General features: G+C 31.9%; 2 protein-coding genes across 5 annotated transcripts; one reads left to right on the top strand and one right to left on the bottom strand.

The window, feature by feature from the left end:
- Positions 1-1891: 1891 nt before the first annotated feature.
- On the bottom strand, positions 1892-14061 carry LOC123210500 (probable serine/threonine-protein kinase At1g54610). Its single transcript, XM_044628889.1, has 7 exons — positions 13259-14061; positions 12837-13121; positions 12410-12727; positions 4868-5095; positions 4091-4191; positions 3637-3751; positions 1892-2458 (listed from the first exon to the last, which is right to left on the bottom strand). Exons 1-7 carry the CDS (start codon positions 13607-13609, stop codon positions 2153-2155), a joined length of 1704 nt encoding a protein of 567 aa, XP_044484824.1. The 5' UTR covers positions 13610-14061; the 3' UTR covers positions 1892-2152.
- A 966-nt stretch (positions 14062-15027) lies between these two features.
- On the top strand, positions 15028-18498 carry LOC123210505. 4 transcript variants are annotated; one of them, XR_006501267.1, is made up of 9 exons: positions 15028-15355; positions 15437-15543; positions 16000-16172; positions 16538-16631; positions 16848-16958; positions 17077-17166; positions 17275-17360; positions 17467-17527; positions 17734-17817. XR_006501267.1 is itself a non-coding variant. In XM_044628899.1 (9 exons), the coding sequence occupies exons 1-9, from the start codon at positions 15316-15318 to the stop codon at positions 17841-17843; spliced, it is 876 nt and encodes a 291-aa protein (XP_044484834.1). In that variant the 5' UTR covers positions 15035-15315; the 3' UTR covers positions 17844-18498. The 4 variants fall into 4 exon arrangements, 3 of the variants coding, with proteins under 3 accessions (XP_044484836.1, XP_044484834.1, XP_044484835.1); XM_044628899.1 differs by having other exon boundaries at positions 15035-15355; positions 17463-17527; positions 17734-18498; XM_044628900.1 differs by having other exon boundaries at positions 15314-15355; positions 16010-16172; positions 17463-17527; positions 17734-18498.
- Positions 18499-18663: the final 165 nt, after the last annotated feature.

Below are 18663 nucleotides of genomic sequence, written 5' to 3' on the forward strand. Positions count from 1 at the left end.
GAAAAGAATGGAGAAAGAAACAGTGAACGCAGAAAGAAAACGTGGGAGAGGAATATTTTTAGTAAGTGCCGAACTGATTTGATTGGGACTCAATGATTAATCTAATACAAATCAATGTTTAATCGTAAGATCCAATAAGGAACACTAACCACATGTTAAAGATGATAATTTGACCCTAAAAATAAAATCTCTACCCCATATGGAGAGGAAATTCTCCAACATAAGCAAATAAGAAACATTGACAAAGGCAATCCACAGAGTCAGGGATTGAAGTATCGCTGTCCCACCCACCTGTTCCTGCCTTAATACTCATTTTTAAAACATAATTTATATTCATTATACATTTAACTATTTATGATAATGTTACTACTATAATAATACTTAAACAAAGACGATAAAGAGAAGGTGAAGACAGAGAGAGTAAAGAGAGAATTATTCCGTACAAGAAAAGAATGTGATTTCTTATAATCCTTATAGCAAAGATAGAGATGTATTTACCGCCCATAATTTTATTTGATTGGATATTGTTCTAATGTTTATTTATTTAATCACCTATCCGGCCAACAATTGGGATCGATCCCTTGACTAGACTACATTGGTTTTAGACACATATGTTGGAAATATTGTAGGACAAACAAAACAGAGCTTAAAACAAAGATATATCCATGAAAGCAAAATTATTGGAACATCCAAAAAATAACTTCGCTGTGTATAGAAATAAGGTCCATAAGAGCAAAAACCACGAAGGGGGCTTGAATATAACATCACAACTGCACTATATACAGCTTCCAGATTATCAGTTGGTTGAAACAGGGCATATTTATATTATTTTGATCACATGAAAATGGTACAACCAACAAGACCTCTCAATTTTTCCAGCAGCACAAACACATCTGAGGATATTTCTTAAAAAGATCTTCTCTATTGACAAAGACAATTTTTAAGAAGGTGATAACATCTTGTGACGTGGAACAATTACATTTTTTTCTATTTGAGGGACCGAATTTTTACTATTTCCTATTAAAGGTACCAAATTAATGAATTCTAATGGTATGTGTTCTATACCTTTGATAAAAAATACAAAAAATTTGGTACCTTTTATAGAAAAAAAACTAAAAATTCAGTTTTTTCAACAGACAAAAACAAAGTTAGACTCTTTCAAATAGTGTCATCCTTTCTAAGAAGGAAAATAAATGAAGTATCTTGCCTGCTTTGGTTCCATTTTTCGCAGCAACCAAATTGTAAGATAAATTCAATAAGAACACAACTCAACACCCAAATCTTTAGAAAAATCCAACACCTCAAGTGCCCTTAAAAAAGATTCCATAAGTTGCTTAGCAGAATGCTTGCATAGTTGCTTTCATATCTAGAATTAGAATGGAGCCAAGAAATCTCCACCTAAACACAATCTCAAGCTCAGTGAGCTTCAAAATCTTTTAGAACATAGTAATCTTTTTACATGCAGGTTGAATGAAACCATAAAATTAAAAGCATAAGCTTGATCTTAGGAAAAATTTGATTGCGAGTCCCAGCACAATAAAAAAATATCTGAAGAGATTATACACCACAGCCACAGACATGCACCACATTCAGTATCTAAGTAATTAGGCCAACCGAAAAAAGAGCCCTAATAAAGTGGATGAAATAGAACACTCTGCTTTATGGTAAAGGAGACACTAGAGAGCAAATTGAAGAACAAATAGATGATCAAGTTTCTAACGTAGTGAATAAGTAAAGCTATGGTTAATTAGTGAAAGTAATTGGGAGTAATGCTATGTGAACTTATAATGAGTACCGATCTAGAGACCAATGATGATGTGTTATAATACGATTGAGTGTTACTTTATCCTTAATTCAAAATTACTTTTACATAGTGATATATCATCATTGATATTCCAATTGGTTTTAATTATAAATGTATATAGTTTTATTATAAATGTAAACATATACACTGCTAGGAAAGCTTTCACCATATCAAAAGGAAAAAATAGAACAAGATAGATAAGTAAATGAATACAAGATATTTTACCTCTCCTTAAAATTTAACTGGCTGCCCCGGGTCTGGATTTATGAAACACCGGATCAGCAGCTTTTGCAGCCTCATGAATAATCTCACCAAAAACCAGAAATTATATTACAATGTTTTGTTCTTCTAGATTTGACCAGAATTTGTATCTTTCTTTGATGACTTTGAGTTGGCATGCCCATCACCTGCTGTGTGTTTCTTTCTTCTAGGTGCACCCACAGATGCTGGGTCCACCAAAGGGCCAGACCATGTCTGGATAGGTGCTTTTGCATATGAGAAATTCATGGAACTAAAAGGAACATCAGGAGGATCAAACACAGGATCGATGTGGTGTGAGGAACCCATTGGATAGCCAAGAGTTCCGTCTTGGTGCGGAGGAGGAAATTTCTCACTCTTGCTCTTAGCATTTGCATGCGTTATTAGTCGCCGCCTCTGTTTTTGAGGGAAAAAATTACAACTGATAAATAAAAATAGCAAATTGAGCTATAAAAACCAGAAAAGGCCATGTAGAAACAGATTGAGCAAAGTAAAACATCATTTAATCACAAGAGTAATGCATTTCCAACTTATACATTATTATAAAACACAGGCGAGTGAGTGTTTGTGAGAGAAAGGAACGGTAAGTGCTGATGTACAAATGAGTCAGAATAGCCAATTTACACTGAACTCTAAAAATAAAAATAACAAACCACACCAAACTTTGACCCCAAGGTATATCTGAGTAACATAGCATTTTCAATAATAAGTATGTCAGATACCAATAAACTAAAATAATATGTTCACAGAATGCCTGAGATCAATTAGGAAATTTGAATGCTTTGACTTACTATCCTAGAGGAAAAACACGTCATTTCTTGATTACAAACATTTTCTTCCATATATAATCCATCATTCAGCAGCGGGGAAAATAAATGTCGTTTCCAGCATGACAAACCAAGACAACACTACAGGATTCAAAACATAAGAATAACAAGGTATGCATGCAGATCCCAAGAGCATTATTAATGCAACTATAAAGATAGTGCCATTGTAAAGTGACAAACTTTTAGCAGATGCCAACCTAGATCATTCCTATAAATAAACCCCAAATCCAAGAATTCTATGGTTTCCCAAATGATTATTGAAATACATTTTCCCAAAATAGGCTTCATAGAAAGAGATAAAAACCAAATTCTCATAATGAGAGAGGCCAATTGAATCATAGACATTATGCAGTCCATTCTGTGAGTTCCATGATCCTCTAGGTTTTTAAGAAACTAAATTCTGAGTTTATTCTAATTTTCAGCTCCTGCTTGTTTTATTGTGAAGAATAAAGAACAAAGAGAATTCATGATGCTGGATAAAAGTTTGGATGTCTATTACTATGGCTGTCTCTTTCTTCCTGCTAGGAACATGCACCTATCTGCTGGACAATAAAATTTTCATCAAACTGTTCTCTGTGAAAAACATTTCACCAAATAAGTTGCACATGATCTATCCTGAAAAGTTACTGATCAAACTGTAATGTTTTAGCATTACAATTAATTTATTGGGGCATCAGCAAATTCATCTTGTCAGTTAAAAAACAAGAGCAAGAAGTAAGTTGAAAAGAAGAAAGCTTTTTGACATACATCAAGATTGGCTTGAAGCTCAGCATTGGCTTCTGGAGCAGGCATTGCCCTTACAGCTCGATCACGTGAACGTGCTTTCTTCATTTCAGCATTAGCTTTTCCAGTGGCTCTCAACCTACATCAGTAAGAGCATTTAAGCTTACAATAAGTGACACAGAAAGAGAGAAAAAAGACCCAGGAAAGATGAGGAAGTGGTGGAGTAACTTCAAGGAAACAACCTCTTTGGTTTGTTGCTTATGATAAGGAAAAAAGAACAAAGACTTATTAAAGACAGTGTCAACATAACACATACAAACAGAGGGTTAAAAAATGCACTGGTATTTTCCTTTTCTAATACAGAAAAATCAGTTTCATTAATAAAAACAGCAGTACCTCAAATTCACGTCTTTTTATGTTCAAGAACTAATAAAAGTAATTTAGAAAACGGTCACTGAGGGAATTAGAAACCATTCACCTTCTAGCTTCTTCATCCCGTAGTTTAGCATCCATCTCTTTGCTGGGAGGATATTTTGGAAGGCTAGAAGGCTCACAGGCATAAGGCTTGGTTGTGAAGAACTGCAAAGTCATGAGCAATTTATCATAGTAATAACTGAACATCCCATCCAAAACATTTCACATGTTTCCAAACAGAATCCAGAAACCGCATATATATTATCCTAGGAAAGGAACCGAATGTGCACATGCGGCCTACTGCAAACACAACTCAAGCCCGGTTCTTTATTAAGCTATAGGTATACAAAAATAAGTTTATAACCAGAGGTGGGAAAAATAATCAAGAAATATGACCGTGTTAACAATAACTAGGGGATCTAAATTTCCTCTGTACAGGTCCAAGTTGCTATAGCAGCTATATTGAGCAAACAAAATTTCTGTTCACGATATTTAAGCCCAGAGCCAGAGAATAGTGGAATCACCAAGGCCTGGCAATTTTAAGCAATTGCATCTTAAAATACTGAGGACAACTAACTAATATGTTGTCAGTATACTATAATAAATTTTACAGATCATGAAACATATGAATGCAACTAAGAAAGATTAATTATGAAATGCACTCTGGAATATTGCTGCTACACAATCTTTTCATCATGCAACTGATCAAACATTATATAGCCACCTACAAAATTTTGCAAATATTTGGATACTAATAAAACAGACAAAACAGTTGCTATTAGCAGACATAACCACAGAAAGACAAAATTTCAATATATGTCAAAATCATTTAAAGGCTCACTTCACTCCTCAATGCGGCAGTAGCAGTTTGACGTTCAGCTGGATCAATCGCAAGAAGTGTCTCAATCAGGGGCAGTGATGATGGTGGAAAGTCTTTAAAAGTCTCTGCTATGCATCTTTTGTAAGATTGCTGAGGCTTAAATATAGTGGCATGTGGCAACCTTGACTTCTTCCAATATTCTTCAGAAGGAGAGCCACATAATTTAAATATCTTGTGTAGTTGCTCCACCTACGCAGCAAGAAGGATAACCATTAGCAGCAATAGATGAAATTGCTGCAAATAAATTTTTATCAAATTTATTGTTCCTGTTCTTTTATGTCGAGAAAGCAAACACTAGAAACAGAAGGAATTCTCTTGTACAACAATATGGATCCCTTTTTTTTTTTTCTTTAATGGAAAAAGCAGCAACATAAGACTGCAATAGATACAGCACATATTATACAATACAACTAAGCCAATATTTTTAAATCTAGTCCATGTAGAAATCGTGCTTCTGTAGCAAATTCTTCGGTGAAGCTTTTATACAAATTGCTACTTTTCTCTTTATACACAGCAATTCAAAACCCACAGAAGTCAACTAGAGTTAGTAATTGCTATTCAGCAGCAGCTTGTGATTGATCTGGTACCACTATGGTTAATATTGATGAATCGCGATTCAATACCACCAGCCGTGCAGTGGTAGGTATATGTATCTAAAAGATTATAATGGGTCCACATTGCAGCAGCCAAAATCTGAGGAAAGGTTATAGCTTCTCTATGATTTTTCTCGGTCATTCAGTTCCAATAAGGAAGGAATGTGATTACTCCTCGCTACGGTTCATGAACCGGTGAATTTAGTTTGAAATTGTCGGTTTACAATTCAAAAAAATAAAGATCCTGAACCAAAACTGTAATAGTACGGTTCGTAACCGATGGTTTCGATTCATGACCTCGGTTCAAAATCAACATTGAACTGTCAATTCTAATACATGAGCTTGATTTAATTTTTAAATTATTAATTAAAATAATTGAAAATTAAAAGAAAAGTTTAAACTTAATTTTTCAATTAAACTTCCTACGTATTTTCTTGGGTTTAGAAGAATCAAAGCTTATGTAGTTCTCATACCTTTGCATATCTAATAGCTGACAGTACCTTTTACCTTATCATTCATCTCCACTATCTTGAATATTATTTTTCGTCATCGAACTATCCGTAGTTAAAACAAATGATTCTTTATTGAAGTCCACTTTATTTCTTGTTGGCGTAATTTGGCTCTTGTCTAATCGTCCATACATATTTGAGCTTCAATAGATTCGGGGGTCAAACTTGATCGCCTTTCATCTAATATATTACTCCCTTGAATAAAAACTTGTTCTACTGCGACAGTTGATACTGGTGCTGCCAGAACTTGTTTAGCAATAGCTGCTAATGTTAGAAAAGTTTATGCATGTCGACTCTACCATTCTAGAAATGGAAAGTTTTTACCTATATTATTGACACCAAACTCAAAAATAGTAGTTAAATAAATATCAAGCTCCGCGGTAAAGCCTAATGTTCCTCTTAGTCTTTTGCATCATAATACGATCACCATAACTTATATTTTGGGTTGATGATGAGGTAATAGGGGGTAGAGAGGAAGAATAATCACCTTAGTTACCATAAATTAATAAATATTTAATATAAATTTTTTTAATTAAATTCATAATATTAGTTATAATTAATGGAATATTAACTTCATTCTCATAATCTAATTGCAAAAATTCATAACATAATGCCAAATAATCTGTGACACCATCTAATTTAAATCTACGATAAAAAAAACATGCAACAAGAAAAAGTTCTGGAATTGTTTTATAGTAAGTTAACCATTTTGTTTTTATTAAAAAAATAGTTTTTTATAGAATATTATCTTGTTCAGTTTCTTGTAAACCCAATAATATTAACAGTTTTATTTAAAAACAAATAAGAAGTGAGATAATAAACCCCACTTAAAGTATAAGTTGTATTATTAAAATTTCTTAATACATTTAAAATTATTTTACAAATATCTCAATGTTGGGGATATAATGTAACTTGTGACACATGTTATGAAATAAATGAGCGTAATAAATCTCTATAATCAAAAGAATCGTTGAGTAATTCATATATTGAATTCCAACAAGTCGGCATGTCTTTAGGAAATCTTTTTGGTCTTATATTATGTTGTTTATAAAATTTACCCTATTCTTTCATAGTTTGGGGATGTGTCCATAAAAATGAAATTGTTGTTTTTATTAGACTAATATAATTATTAAGACAATGTAAACTATTTTGTACACATAAATTTAATACATGACATACGCATCTAATATGAAAGAATCTATCACCTAAATTAGGTTTGCAAATATTAATTAAATTATTTATTGAGGCTGTATTTGAACGTGCATTATTAAATGAATATGAAAAATTTTTATAAAATAATTTATATTCTTTTAATATTCTTTTAATTATTCTATAAATATTATCGGTCGTATGTCGGTAATCAAACACCCTAAATTCTTTTTTGCAATAGAAAATTATCATCTATCCAATGACAAGTTATACCTATATAAGAGTGAACTTGTCAATGACACTCTAAATATCACTGCATATAGATACACACCCATCAAAATTTGTAAAAAATTGAATTAATTCTCTTTTTTGTTTTTTATATAAACTAAATAATGTTTTTTTTGAAATAGTTTTATGTGCAGAATTTAATGCAGTTTTACAATAATTATTAAAATCTAAATTTTCACCAAAACTAAATGTTAAATGATTTATTACTACCATTTTTACAAATTCTTCTTTACTTTTATTATTACTATACATAAATAAAGATTTTATGTATAAAACTATACCCGATTATTTATGTTTGACCTCGACTTTGCGCCCTTTTTTTCGGATGCTTTGACTCTAAGTGCCTTTTGAACGTCTCATATCCACCTCCTTGTTTAAATTTATAAATTTGTCTATAATAATTGCAAGCAACATTGAAATTATCATCTTCATTTTGTATTTTCTTGAAAATATCAGATGTAGAAATTTTTTGAGAGTGTTGTTTCATCTCTATCTGTTGTTGATGTTATTGTTGCTCCACCTCTATATATTGGCTTTCACTTTCTTGTGTTGAAAAATCATCTATAAATTGATTTTCATTTACATTTGATATATGTGAATATTGACCAAATCTGCTATTACCGGAGGAATTTTCACTACTTACCATTTTTTGATAATAAATAAAATTAATTATGAAAGATAATAAAAAATAAAATTAATTATAGAATTTCTATAATTAATTATGAATTGTATAATAAAAATAAAAATTAGAATTAATAAAAAATTAAGAAAGAATTTAATTAAATTTAAGAGAATTTGATTGAATTGAAAGATTGAGAGAGTATTAAGAATTGAAAGAATAAGAGTTTGAAGGATTGAGTGAGAAAGTGGAAAAATTGAAATTTGAATGGGTATATATATAAGAAATTTTTTTTTTTATAAAAACATTAAATAATAAAAGGTGAAATGCGATTTTGAAAATTGTAAGGGGCTAACGATCCCCTGCAAAAGTTCTGAAAATTGATCCAGGGGACCGTTGGTTATTTAATAAATTTTAAAAAATAAAAAAATTTTAAAAATTTTTGATTCAGCATAGTAAAACCGTCGGTTTACATGTCGGTTCATAAATCAGGCGTGAACTGACGGTTTTACGGTTCAAAATTAAATAAACCGGAATCGAATAACTAAATTTTTATTTCAATTCCGGTTCAGTCTGGTTTCATGTTTACCGGTTCTAGTTTCGATTTAGGGTGGGTTTGGTTCAATTCACGGGCCAAACCAGTTTGTGGCCAGGTCTACCTTTGATCTCAGATGTATCACTCGAATTGCATGATGTAAGATTGTTTCATTTATGCTTTAGGTGTGCCATCTTGTTTATTTTGTGTAAAGAATCGCCCTAGTAGTAATGTAGCATACTACCTATGCTTAACAAATCGTCTTACATTAAACCAATCCATTCTTTGGGAAGCAGGAGGAGATTTTTTTTAATTATTTCTATTGGATTTATGAAATGGCTTGATCGATTAGTTATTCAACTTGATATGTTGTGTAGGGTTTCAATTGGTTGATCAATTGTCTGTGTCTGTGCAAACATAGTTGGTCCATGGATAAATATATGCCATGTATTATGGATTTTTTTTCATGGTTTCTCTGTCAACCTCTAGGCACCACATTTAGATCTGGCCACGGGCTGGTTTGGCCCATGAATCAGACCAAAATCGGTCCATCCTAAATTGGAATCGGAATCGATAAATCTGGAATCAGAATCGATAAACCTAGAATCAAACTGAATTAGAATTGAAATCAAAATTTAACGGTTCGTAACTAGTTTATCTAATTTTGAACCGTAAAACCATTGGTTCACACCTGATTTATGAACCGATATGTAAACCGACGGTTTTCCTGTGTTGAGCCAGAAAATTTTAAATTTTTTTATTTTTTAAAATTTATTAAAAAACCAACGATTCCCTGCGCAGGGAACCATTGGTTCACTACAACAAGTGCAAGGGACCGTTGGGCTCCTGCATATTTGAAAAGAAAATTGCAGAGGAACAACCGTCTCTTGCAATTTTCAGAACTTTTGCAGGGGACTGTTGGTCCCTTGCAATTTTCAAAATCGCATTTCACCCCCTCTTATTTAATATTTTTATAAAAAATTTTTTTTCCTATTATATACCAATTCAAATTTCAATCTCTCCACTCTCTCACTCAATCCTTCAAACTCTCATTCTCATTCTTTCAATTCTTAATACTCTCTCAATCTTTCAATTCAATCAAATTCTTTTAAATTTAATTAAATTCTTTCTTAATTCAAATTTCTATTTTTATTATACAATTCATAATTAATTATAGAAATTATTTCTATAATTAATTTTATTTATTATTTTTCATAATTAATCATATAATTAATTTTATTTATTATCAAAAAATGGTAAGTGAAAATTCTGTCGGTAATAAGAGATTTGGTCAATATTCACATATATCAAATGCGAATGAAAATCAATTTATAAATGATTTTTGAACACAAGAAAGTGAAAGCCAATATGTAGAGGTGGAGCAACAACAACATCAACAACAGATGGAGATGAAACAACACTTTAAAAAAATTCCTATATCCGATATTTTCAAAATTTATTTTAAGAAAATACAAAAGAAAATTGGTAATTTCGATGTTGCTTACAATTATTGTAAACAAATTTATAAATTCAAACAAGGAGGTAAATACGGAACGTTTAAAAGACACTTGAAGTCAAAACATTCAGAAAAATAGGGTAAAGCCAAGGCCAAACACAAATAACCCAGTATGGTTCTACACACAAATATTTATTTATGTATAGTGATAATAAAAGTAAAAAAGAATTTACAAAAATAGTAGCAATAGATCATTTAACATTTAGTTTTGGTGAAAATTTAAGTTTTAATAATTATTGTAAAACTGTATTAAATCTTACACATAAAACTATTCTAAGAAACACATTAAAAAAATTATTTAGTTTATATAAAAAACAAAAAAGAGAATTAATTCAATTTTTTACAAATTTTGATGGACGTATATCTATATGTAGTGATATTTAGAGTGTCATTGACAAGTTCACTTTTATATAGGTATAACTTGTCATTGGATAGATGACAATTTTCTATTGCAAAAAAGAATTTTAACATTTAGGGTGTTTGATGACCGACATATAACCGATAATATTTATAAAATTTATAAAATAATTAAAAGAATATTAGAAAAATATAAATTACTTTATAAATTTTTTTCAATTTCATTTGATAATGCACGTTCAAATACTCCCTCAATAAATGATTTAATTAACATTTGCAAACCTAATTTAAGTGGTAGATTTTTTCATATTAGATGTGCATGTCATGTATTAAATTTATGTGTACAAGATAGTTTATATTGTCTTAATGATTATATTAGTCTAATAAAAACAACAATTTCATTTTTACGGACACATCCTCAAACTATGAAAAAATGAGGTAAATTTTGTAAACAATATAATAGAAGACCAAAAAGATTTCTTAAAGACGTGCCGACTCGTTGAAATTCAATATATGAATTACTCAACGAGTCTTTTGATTATAAGGATTTATTACACTCATTTATTTCACAACATGTGTCACAAATTACATTATATCCTTAACATTGAAATATTTGTAAAATAATTTTAAATGTATTAAGAAATTTTAATAATGCAACTTATACTTTAAGTGAGGTTTATTATCCTACTTCTCATTTGTTTTTAAATGAAACTGTTAATATTATTAGGGATTTACAAGAAGCCAAACAAAATATTATTCTACAAGAAGTTATTTTTTTAATGAAAACAAAATGATTAACTTACTATAAAACAATTCAAGAACTTTTTCTTGTTACATGTTTTTTTGATCCTAGATTTAAATTAGATTATGTCACAGATTATTTGATATTATATTATGAATGTTTGCAATTAGAGTGTGATAATGAAGTTAATATTTCATTAACTATAAATAACATTATAAATTTAATTAAAAAAATGTATGCTAAATATTCATTAATTTATGGTAACCAATGTGGTTCTTCTTTCTCTCTACCACCTATTCCCCATCATCAACCCAAAATATGAGTTATAGTGATCGTATTATGATGTAAAGGGGCAAAATACCAAAAGAAACATTAGGCTCCACCTCGGAGCTTGATATTTATTTAACTACTATTTTTGAGTTTGATAACAACAATATAGGTAAAGACTTTCTAGTTATAGAATGGTGGAGTCGACATGCATCAACTTTTCCAACATTAGCAGTTATTGCTAAATAAGTTCTGACAGCACCAGTATCAACTGTCGCAGTAGAACAAACTTTTAGTCAAGAGAGTAATATATTGGATGAGAGGCGATCAAGTTTAACTCCCGAATCTATTGAACTCTAAGTATGCGTAGACGATTGGACAAAAACCGAATTACGCCAATAAGAAATAAAAGTAGACTTCAATGAAGAATCGCTTGATTTAACTACGGATAGTTCGATGACAGAAAATAATACTCAAGATAGTGGAAATGAATGATAAAGTAAAGAGGTACTGCCAGCTATTAGATATACGAATGTAAGAGAACTATGTAGGCTTTGATTCTTCTAAATCCTAAGAAGATACGTAGGACGCTTAATTGAAAAATTAAGTTCAAACATTTCTTTTAATTTTCAATTATTGTAATTAATAATTTAAAAATTAAATCAAGATCATGTATTAGAATTGACGGTTTAATATCGATTTTGAACCGAAATCGTCGGTTTCGGATCGGGGTTATGAATCTGAACTGTCAGTTTTGAACCGATTATGAACCGTCTTATTACGGTTTTAGTTCAGAGTCTTTATTTTTTCGAATCGTGAACCGACGGTTTCGAACCAAAACCGTCGATTCATAAACCGTGGCAGGACTAATCAAAGGAGCATGCTATTAAGAGGACGAACTAAATATATTGAGCATTCAATTTTTTACCTCAGTGCGACCGGGCATGATAGGCTTCCCAGCCAATAACTCAGCCAGAATACACCCAGCGCTCCAAAGGTCCACACCAACACCATAATCAGTAGCACCAAGAAGAAGTTCAGGGGGTCTATACCATAGGGTAACAACCCTACTGGTCATCGGTTGCTTGTGATTTGGATCAAAAAACGATGCTAATCCAAAATCAGCAATTTTAAGAATTCCCTCATTGTCAAGAAGAAGATTTGATCCCTTAATATCACGATGTAGCACATTGTGGTTGTGACAGTGTTCCAACCCAGATAATAGCTGGTGCATATAACACTTAACCTGCCATCCCCAAATAGAATATAGATAAAAACACATAAGATGGTCGACTCAATCCACTTCTACTAATCGCAAACAACAAAAATCAAAAAGGAAAAAAAATTCCCCCTACCTGAGACTCAGTGAACTTGATTCCTGGGCTAGCAGCAAGACCAGCCAAATCATGCTCCATGTACTTAAACACAAGATACAAACTACAGGACATCCTCGAGGTCACTAAACCTTCCAATTTTATAACATTCGGATGATCCAATCGGCGCAAAATCAAAATCTCCCTAGCCATGAATTTCACACTCTCAGGCTCCAAATTGTCAAACCTTACCTTTTTCAATGCCACAATTTGCCCAGTCAAGGTATCCCTCGCTTTGTACACATTACTATATGTACCTTGCCCAATCTAACACCCCCCAAAAGAAAAAAACACTCCAATTATTAACAAGAATTTTTTTCTTTAAAAAAGAAAAATCTAAGAAATATACAATTCTAAGACAACTCAAAATTTAATTGCAATAACGACATTCAAATTCTCTTTACCTTATCCAGCTTCTGAAATGTATCTGCACGGCGTGGCGTCCAGCCACTGATGGCTTCTCCGGCAACCGCGGAAAGCCATGACGGCCATCCAGCTGCCAACTGTTCACCGTGCACATTCTTCGGCGGATTACTCAGCCGTGGATTCGGCCGTCGTTTCTCTCCCCTCTTCAGTCGCACAGTCCCTTCCTCTTCGTTATGCCTCTCTTTCCGATTCACACCGTTCTGACTCTCACCCCGTTCCGTTACCACTACTTTCCTCTCAAGACGAACAACTTCCCCCTCGTTTCGCTCAACGGACTTGGCTGCCGCCGCCGCCGCCGCCGAAACCTCTCGCCCAAACACACATCCCATATTTCTCAACCCACAAAAACAGCAACACAGTCATCGCTTCGCTCACATCATTTTTGTCACTTTTGCCACCAACCCCACATAATAAATTTAAAAAATAATTCAGAGAAGCAAAACCCAGAAAGAAGAAAAGAAGAAAGACATTAATTCGACGATTGGGATGATTGAAGTGGAGGATGACCTAAGAAGTAGCTTTTTAAAGACAAAAAGAAAGGAGGGTAATGATTTGAAGTTGGGCAGCCGAGTCAAGAAAAATGTGAGCTTGTAGTGTTGAACACACACATTATAAAAAAGGAAAAAGCAAATCCAGGGCCTTTTGGATTTTGATTGAGGATTTGGGAAAAAAAAAAAAATGAAGTAGATTTGTTTGTGAGCAACGTTGAGAAAGAGAGAGTAGATCTGTCTTCTTTCTAAATTTTGACCCTTTTTTAGTGTAGAGAGTAGAGAAGTGATAGAAACCTCACCAGTCTGTACTGTACGTCTATACTTTGCTCATGGTAGTCTAAGATACACCCCCGCCATGTAGTGGTAGACTTGGCGCTTGGGGCATCATGGAGCTTCGCTTGCCAGCAGCCAATTTAGTTCAAATTTATATACATCGATGAAATTATTAATATAAATCTATATATATATTATATTATACGATATATTTATTATATGATATTAATTTTTTTATTTTAAAAATATATATTATTTTTTATTTATATTATATAGCATTATATAATATGTATCATAAATCATATTATATTAACAACCATGGCTATTATAATATGACACCCGCAAAGGATAAATTTGTAATTATCTATATTACAATAATATAAACTCAAAAATAAGAAATTGAAGCTTCCATTAAGAGTAATATTACATACTTGAGAGATGTTTGATTGATATATTTAAAAATTATTTAAATAATTTATCTTTTTCACTAACATGATTTTGTTTAATCTATCATAACATAAAATTTTTTGATAATTTATTATTAATAGTGATATCAAATGTATGAATAGTAAAATAATTTTAATTTTATTTTAGTTATATTTTTACTTATTCATTTGTATGGGTAAAAAATAATTTTATTTTTAATTAATATAATAAGTATTTTATGAAAAATTTTAAAATAATTATATCAAAAAATATTTAATAAAAATAATATTTTTTATTTTTATTAATTATTTATATTTACTATTTTAAAATAATTTTATTAATAAATAATTATATAATTTATACACATAGATGATATATTATATGATTAATTTTATATATATATATATATATATATATATATATATATATATATATATATATATATATATATATATATAAATTACATACCAAAAAGTGCTTACACATAGATTATGGTAAAATAAATCCTACTGGATACCGGGTTTTGAAACTTAAATTATGGGAAATAGGCTGCATGTTTGGTGGTTTTAGTAAGTTTGGGTTGGGGTGACTGATGGTTGTGGTGGAAAGGGTTTTGGTACTTGGGTCCGTGGAAGTGGTGGTTGTGACGCAAAGACCCCAGTCCGCGTGTTGAATATTGATTGGCTGGTGAAGAATCCACACGGTTACCATCTCCTCAATCTCTATTGGGCTGATTGTAAACTCATTTTAGTTGTTGACTTCTCCAGTCCACCTCCCAAAAATCTCTCTTCTGGAGAATCAAACTCATCAGACCCTCTATTTCATCACCCTTATCGTTACCGTCAATGGCGAGTTCTCTCCAAGTCAAAGCATCTACAACCGTTGGTAATTGTGTATCTTATTTTATCTTGTGTTAATATTGTGTTTGATGCTTTGTTTGAGTTAAATGAAGTTATCTTTAAGCAGTGAATGAGGAACTGAAAGCTGTGCATTCTGGTTCTATGGGAGAGAATGATTTGCTTGTTGTTGGTCCCGGGTTTCTAGGTCGCTTGGTTGCTGATATATGGAGGCAGGTATAGCTTAAAGTTTCTCTCTTTATTAACTTTTTTCTTATTATTTTGAAACTTTTTTTAATGGGTACTCTTAGAAATTATGGTTAGTCTTAGTTTCAGTCTCTCCGTTTGCTATAAAATTTTCTTTTTGGAGTTAATGGGTTTAGTGAGTTTTTGGGATAAAAGAGTGAGATAATGGGGTTTAGTGTTGGTGGGAGAAAACGATTTGCTTATTGTTGGTCCTGGGGTTCTGGGTCGCTTAATTGCTCATAAATGGAGGCAGGTATAGCTTAAAGTTTCTATCTTTTATTAACTTTTTTATTACTATTTTGAAACTTTATTTATTGGTTACTCTTAGAAATTTTGGTTAGTCTGAGTTTCAGTCTCTCTGTTTACCATAATTTTTCTTTTTGGGTTTAATGGGATTAGTGAATTTTGGGATAAAAGAGTGAGATAATGGGGTTTAATGCTGAGTAGGAACATCCAGGGTGTCAAATTTATGGGTGGACGGTGACGAGAGATCATCATGATGAATTGATTGAGATGGGGATTCATCCATCTTTGAAAGGGACTGAAGTGACTCAGAAGTTTCCTTATGTGATTTTTTGTGCTCCTCCTTACCAAACTTCAGACTACCCGGGTGATGTCAGGTAATTGTGGGAACTTATTTGTTTATTTTCCCAAGTTTAGGGAGTTGCAGTGAAGATAAATTGTAGTTTGTGGAAAGTGATGTGTGTTTGTTTAAGATTCTTAAGTATTGTTGTAAGGAACCCTAATGAGATTGATGAATTAAAGTCTATTCTTGCTGATTTCACTTGAACAAATACACTTGATATTATTATACACTTGAACAAACAGTACTTTGTGTTGTGAGGGATGCCAGAGGCTTTAAACATTATTATACTCAATAACTGATGGAATTTCAGTTTAAAACTTGTCTCCATCATTCTAAATGACCTGGCAGTGATATCTTGTGGATGAATATCTAACTATTTTGAACTCTGAAACCAATCAGGCTTGCTGCATTGAGTTGGAGTGGTGAAGGCTCTTTCTTGTTTACATCAAGTTCTGCACCATATGATTGCTTTAACAATGAATCATGTGATGAGGTGTACATCTAACATGAAACATTTTTCTGGTACTAGCATTTGTTTTTAAAATTCTTCTTCTTTAGACCTATTAACGCAGTGATATATCATTGTCTTCTAAATTCAATCTGCGAACTTGTTATGGTAGCATTACCAAACTGTATGCTGCATATATAATCGATATCTCCTTGTTTGGTGAAAGGTCATTTTCTTACATAATGTTAATATCTTTAACAGGACAGTCCAGTGGTGCCAATAGGAAGGAGCCCTAGGACAGATGTTCTTCTAAAAGCAGAGAATGTGGTGCTAGAATTTGGCGGTTGTGTTGTTAGATTGGCTGGACTTTATATATCCTCCATTTATATTTGTTGAAGAAAGTTCAGAGGCTTTTGTCTTTACTTACTAAAAAGGTTTTGAGATTCTTATCTATACTGGCATTATTTTCTGTAACCTTAACTATTTATACAAAGCAGATAGAGGGGCGCATGTTTATTGGTTACAGAAAGGGACCGTTGAATTTCGTCCAGATCACATCCTGAATTTGATACACTATGAGGTCAAAGCCTTGTCATCACATTTCTTAATAAATCTGTGTTGTGGTTGCTGACTGTCATGCTAGAACGCTGAATTGAGTGTATCTTCTATTTTTTGCGGTATTTAACAGGATGCAGTTTCTCTTTCAGTTGCAATTTTGAAGAAAAAGCTTTGTGGCCGAATTTTCTTGGGTTGCGATAACCATCCTTTATCCAGGTTGGCATCTTTATTATGACAAGATGAAAGATCTATCCACACTGAAAGAAAAAAGGGAAAAGAATCATTTAGATGGCTTTAAATTTGTTCATTTTTTTGCAGGCAGGAAATAATGGACTTGGTTAGTAAAAGTGGGAAATTCAGTAAAAAGTTTGAGGGCTTTACAGGTAAGCTCCCAAACAATGTGTTTTAGATAGAAATAAATCACAGGTTAAGTATCAACTATAGCTTTACTTGCATGATTTATGGTGGCATCCTAGTATCAATATTATGAACAGTGCACTGCGTTTTTCCTCTCTCTTTTCCTCATAGAAGCTACTTTTTGTTGTTTGGTATTTGGACTTGAGAAATTTTGCTGATTTCATATTTGCAGGTACCAATGATCCTTTAGGTAAGAGATTAAACAACTCAAAAACTCAAGGGGAAATAGGGTGGGAGCCAAAATACCCCAGCTTTGCTCAATTCCTTGGAGTGTCTGAGTAACTTTTACAATGATCTTCAGTCTCCAGAGTGAATCCAATAAAATTAAGGATAACAATACGGAAGATATCAAACTATTATTTTTTTCTATTGAATAGATTGAATTTTGATTTTTTCATTGAATTATCGAACCTTTAGATTTTCCTATTAAATGAATCAAACTTTCAAATTTTTTTATTAAAGGGACTAAACTTTCACTATTTCTTATTGAAGTTTTAGAATTTAATCATTTTGTTTTCAAAACAAAATGATAATTCTAATTGTGTTTGTTTTGTACCTTCACTAGAAAATAATGAAAATTTGATCTCTTCAATAAAAAAATCTGAATGTTCAGTCTTTTTAATAAGAAATCTTAAAGTTAAAAAAAAAATAAAGTTCAGATAGGAGACAAGTGATAGTTTAGTATCTCTAAATGTTGTTATCTCAATAAAATTATATTAACCGTGGATGTGCTCTTTGGAAAATACTTCTCCCATGTGGGGACTTGACTTGTAAATAGGAGTGAGTGATGCTAAGTTAAGAACAACATCTTATTCTTTGTGGGCACACTGGAATTCTTCTGTGTATTTTCACTCGACTTATTATATCTGAGCTTTTTGGTATAAATTGCTGAACTGCCATTAGCCCTGGAAATTTAATACATGGGGATTGATGTGAATCTTTGCTTTTTTTTCTTCCCTGTATCTTTTCATGATTCTTGTAGCTGCATGTGGTAGATGGTAATGATACCTGTAATGACTTCATAGATTTTTTTATTTGTTTGCTTTCAAAGGAAAAAAAGTTGTTTGCCTCAATTGATTGGTCGAATCAAATTGGTTCTTTT

This window comes from Mangifera indica, chromosome 3 (assembly GCF_011075055.1).
Source record: "Mangifera indica cultivar Alphonso chromosome 3, CATAS_Mindica_2.1, whole genome shotgun sequence".
Lineage (NCBI taxonomy): Eukaryota > Viridiplantae > Streptophyta > Magnoliopsida > Sapindales > Anacardiaceae > Mangifera > Mangifera indica.